General features: G+C 43.6%; 1 protein-coding gene across 1 annotated transcript in view; it reads left to right on the forward strand.

The window, feature by feature from the left end:
- The window catches only part of LOC119346530 (RNA polymerase II subunit A C-terminal domain phosphatase-like), a gene marked incomplete at its 3' end in the record, with an annotated part of 3,109 nt that extends 1,940 nt beyond the window's left edge, over window positions 1-1,169 (forward strand). Inside the window, exons 2-3 of the mRNA XM_037615860.1 lie at window positions 402-508; window positions 803-1,169. Of these exons, the coding sequence (XP_037471757.1) occupies window positions 402-508; window positions 803-1,169 (474 nt within the window). The remainder of the gene's footprint in view (window positions 1-401; window positions 509-802) is intronic.
- Between the last annotated feature and the right edge of the window lie 3,533 nt (window positions 1,170-4,702).

Here is a 4,702-nt window from a genome sequence, read left to right on the forward strand (position 1 = left end):
GGTGGTGGGGCGACGGGGCGGCGGAGAGTGGTGGGGGCGGCGGAGAGTGGTGGGGCGACGGGGCGGCCGAGAGTGGTGAGGGCGGCGGCGCGCGTGTGAAGAGGGAGAGAAACAGAGAGAGAGGGGCGGGGTGGGGCGCGGCCGCCGTTAGATAAGTTAAATCTTTGCCGTCCGCCCCCCTTTGCCGTCCGCTTTTATGATCTTCGCCATCAGCCAGTTCTTTGTCATCTGTTTTTTGGAAACGGACAGCAAAGACCTCCTTTGCCGTCCGCTAGCAGACGGCAAAGAAAGGGCTGATGGCAAATCCTCTGATTCCAGTAGTGGTGGTTCCAATTTGGAGGGGAAGTTCCTAAGCTGCAGAAGTGTGCCTTGAGGATTGTATCACAATGTGTTTCGTCAAGTGTCTGAGAGGAATTGGAGTGCTTTTGCTTTGGTCCACACGAAGCAAAGAAACCGTCTTCTATATGGCAAGCTGCACAAGCTTGTATCTGTGCGCTACAACTTGAAGGTATGAAATGTGTTTTGCCCATATGCCATTATTCACCCATATGCCATGATTCACCCGCATACTGCTGTTTACTAAGCGTTATTTGAAATAAAGGTTGTTGTTTACTAAGTAGATGCTACTATTTATTAAAGACTGTTACTAGGTTGTTATTTAAATTAAATGTTGATGTTTACTTAGCAATGTTTAGAGTAAAGGCCGCTGTCTAATATAGCATTGTTTTATACATAGCAACTTTATCCATTTTATTCTTTGTACTTCGTTGTCATTGACTGATTTTGTTTTCGCATTTTGAAGATACATGCTGAAGAAGAACAAGACCCGGTGAGAGAGAATGATAAGCAGAAGGAAGTTGATGCATGTGCAATGATGATGGATACAACCATGTTTGATGCAACAAATCCTATGATGGAATGGTTGAATGAGGATGAGGAGCATGCAATCTTGGATGGAGTTAATGCTGCTAGCGCCATGTTTGAGAAAATACGTTTGCTTAACTCAAGTAGGAAAGTGTCTCGTCTTGCAAGGAAGGACAATGGAAGGAAAAGAAAGAGGGTAGAGGAAGAAGAGGATGACTACCATGATAGTGAGGATGATGATGAAGAAAATGAGGAGGTGGACCTCGAAATTGATGATGATGATGATAACCATGATGATGGTGCAAGTCAATCTGATGGAGGAGATTACCGAAAAAGGCTTTCGCCCCGCTTTATAAATAAAGCAACCACCAAGCACAGAGTGTCAGGTAACAACAGAACACACAACACACCAACACAACGCCACCGCAGACAAGGTCCAGCACTCACACACAGACCAACACACACAGACCCAAGTTCCGCTGTGGGCACAACATAACAAACCCAGCACAGACTCACAACGAAACACCCCTAGACGGCGGTGGCGGCAGCGATGGAGGAGATTCACCAATGCAAGTTGAAAACGATTTAGCAAGCCAAGTTGGAAACAATGTTGAGGTAACAAGTGATGGTAGTTTGGTGAACCATAGATCTGAACGGGTTAGGCAAGCCAAGAAGGTCAAGGAGGTCACCATCCTTTACAATTGACAAGTAAGTTCCTTGTGATGACATCAATAATTTCCATTTATGCACTTTCTTACATTCTGTCATAAACATGTGATGTTTGCTTTAGTCCATATGATTTTATATGTTGTTTCAATTGGGGTTGCCATCTACTAATTGTTGTTTCTGCCATCTACTTATATATGGTGTTTCAATTGGGGCTGCCATCTATGAGTTGTTGCTGCCATCTACTTGTAATGTTTATATAATTCACAATGCTTTTGTCCATCTGAATTTATATGTTGTGTTTTAATTGGGGCTGTCATCTATGAGTTGTTTGTGCCATCTACTTGTAATATTTATATAATTCACATTGTTTCTATCCATATGATTTTATATGTTGTTCCAATTGCGGCTGCCATCAATGCGTTGTTGTTTCTTCCATCTACTTGTAATGTTTATATAATTCACAATGCTTTTGTCCATCTGAATTTATATGTTGTGTTTTAATTGGGGCTGTCATCTATGAGTTGTTTGTGCCATCTACTTGTAATATTTATATAATTCACATTGTTTCTGTCCATATGATTTTATATGTTGTTCCAATTGCGGCTGCCATCAATGCGTTGTTGTTTCTTCCATCTACTTGTAATGTTTATATAATTCACAATGCTTTAATTGCAACTAGAGTGTTTATATAATGTTTATATAATTCACAATGCTTTAATTGTAATGGACTATCATGTTGCTTTTCTAATGGTTGCTGCTCTCTGAATTGATCGACTATGCTATTGTCTGAATGGTTGCAACTAGAGTGTTGATGTTCAGTCTGATACGTAGTGATTTGATGAATAGATTCAACTGTTTGATTTTTTACATGCATATTTTGCTAAAAGTTCTTAATACTCATTTGTTGTCCTGTTGTATTTCAAAATTTTAGGCAAATTTCGCTCATTTTTCGTCCCAAAATTCAAATTTGTTTTATGATTTTCGTCCAAAATTTTCCGAAAATAATCGAAAAAACTGAATTTCACCCATTTCGTCCAGGACCGGTAAAAATAAAAAAACAAAATCCCAAATTCTGGTTACACGTCAGCAATAGTACAAGGACCAAATGTGTAACTTACTCTCTGGAGTATATATGGTGTATGTTCGTGCCTGTCTTCCCGTGTGCACGCCGATCAACTAAACTCCAGAGTAGGTAGGGACCAGCCCAGGCGATCCCGGACACACATGGTAAATTCTATTTTCGCTTCACCATGCGGCTTTTGTCTCGTGTGTCGTGTCTTACATACGGTCTTGTACGAACCACCTTGGATGCATGATAATAACAAACAAAAGATCATCTAATCGATATTACAACTAGTTCGGCGTCAAATAATTCCGGACGGAGGTAGTATTTACTAGTTTGCATCAAAATAGCAGATGCGTCAGTCGAATCTCCCAAAAGAAGATGGCGAGACACAACATCGAGACGGTGCCACAGACGACTCGGCAAGCTGCAACGTCCGGTGGTGAGGCCGAGCCGGAGGCGGCATTCTTGGACGTTGTACCCGGCCACAGGGTACGGTCTCCCGAGGAGGCGAGTCCAGGTGTTGATGGTCGGGGTGGTGGCCGGGCTGGATGAGAACGCCAGGATGGATTGTGTTACAGGGATGACTGAGGCGGCCGTGGGTAGTGGGCGGATATTGACGGACCCAAATTGTTAAATTCTTCTTTGGTAGCTGATATATAGTCGCTTTAATTAGCTCCCATGTGTAGAGAGACTCAACAATGAAATTTTGTCCTGACATTGACAGGCTCGTCTCTTAGCCTCCCTACTAGAATAATAAACCATCGGCATGCATATATGTAGCGGCAGTATCATGCCCACAAATGGCGGCAGTATCACGACCACAAATGGAAATCAATCACGCATATATGCAAGTGGCTAGCTAGCCAACATGCACGTCTGAGACCGACAACTCATCCCCTTGTTCCAAACGCAGCACTGTACAAGTCACAAGCTACGTACCAACCTACTCTCGCATGCGTAATGGGCGTGCTTCCAAATTTCTAGTACTCCACCAATTGACAAGCCACCAACCTAGCTACTTGGCTACTCACCTCCTTCCAAATTTAGCTTGTCTCCGTTACCTAACGGTGAGTGCAGCGAGTGTACACAAGATCGATGCAGCCATTCACGTACGTACAAACAAGGTAACATGCATGCATGCCGGCAATGTGTGCACGTAGCACACAGCTATGCTTTCTTTGGGCTGTTGTTGGACGCAGCTATGCTATGGAGCTGATGCATTATAGATTAGCTTCGACTTGGAGTCTTGAACACAACTGCAAACAAGCATGCATGCATGCCCCCTAGCTACTCGTTTCTTTAAGCGTAGCTGCTGGTGATCCAACTCGGAAGCTTAGCAGGATTCAGGGACGATTTGCAGTTGATCCTCTTGCTAGCTCAATCAAGTCCATGTAAGCTCACTATTTTTCTTGTCATTGTCGATCAATTTGGCATCCGCTCGCATTAGCTAGTGTGTCTATTTATTTATTTCGTTTATCATGCGTAGCCATATATAAAGCCCCTTTTCTACAACGGGTTTTGTTACCCCCACTATTGGTATGGGTTGCGTACAATCTACTCCCTCCATCACAAATCGGATGTTATAAGGTCTTATATTATGGGACGGAGTGAGCAGTAGGGAGTATCTAGCATATTTATGAGTATGTCGCGGTCTCCTCCATGACGTTTCTAAGAATTTCATCACAAATTCAGCATAGATCAATGAATTCCTTGTAGTGGGAGTGAAGCCATCGCATGCGGTCTCCTCAATGCTAAATAGCTATCTCGTGACATCTTCTCCCCTCCCGTTACCGATTCATGAGCCACACTGGATCTTCGCACGCACCATCCACCCTTGCACCCCGCCACCACTTCTTGTTACCCATGCGCCAGCAAGCTCCGTAGCCACTCTGCATAGCCCCGCAGCCTCTTTAACCGCCTCTTCACATGATGGCACTCCTACACCCCTCCTCGCGCCACCTCTGAAACTCCTTGTTCAGGCATAAGGGAAGGCAAAGGAAAAATTTGAAAATGTTACACGTTAATGTATAGGCTTCAGTGTTAGTAAAACCTGGGTTGAGAAACATGGGCTACTACCGAAACTAGAAGCAAATTTTTTAATGG

This window comes from Triticum dicoccoides, unplaced genomic scaffold (assembly GCF_002162155.2).
Source record: "Triticum dicoccoides isolate Atlit2015 ecotype Zavitan unplaced genomic scaffold, WEW_v2.0 scaffold42858, whole genome shotgun sequence".
Taxonomy (NCBI): Eukaryota; Viridiplantae; Streptophyta; class Magnoliopsida; order Poales; family Poaceae; genus Triticum; species Triticum dicoccoides.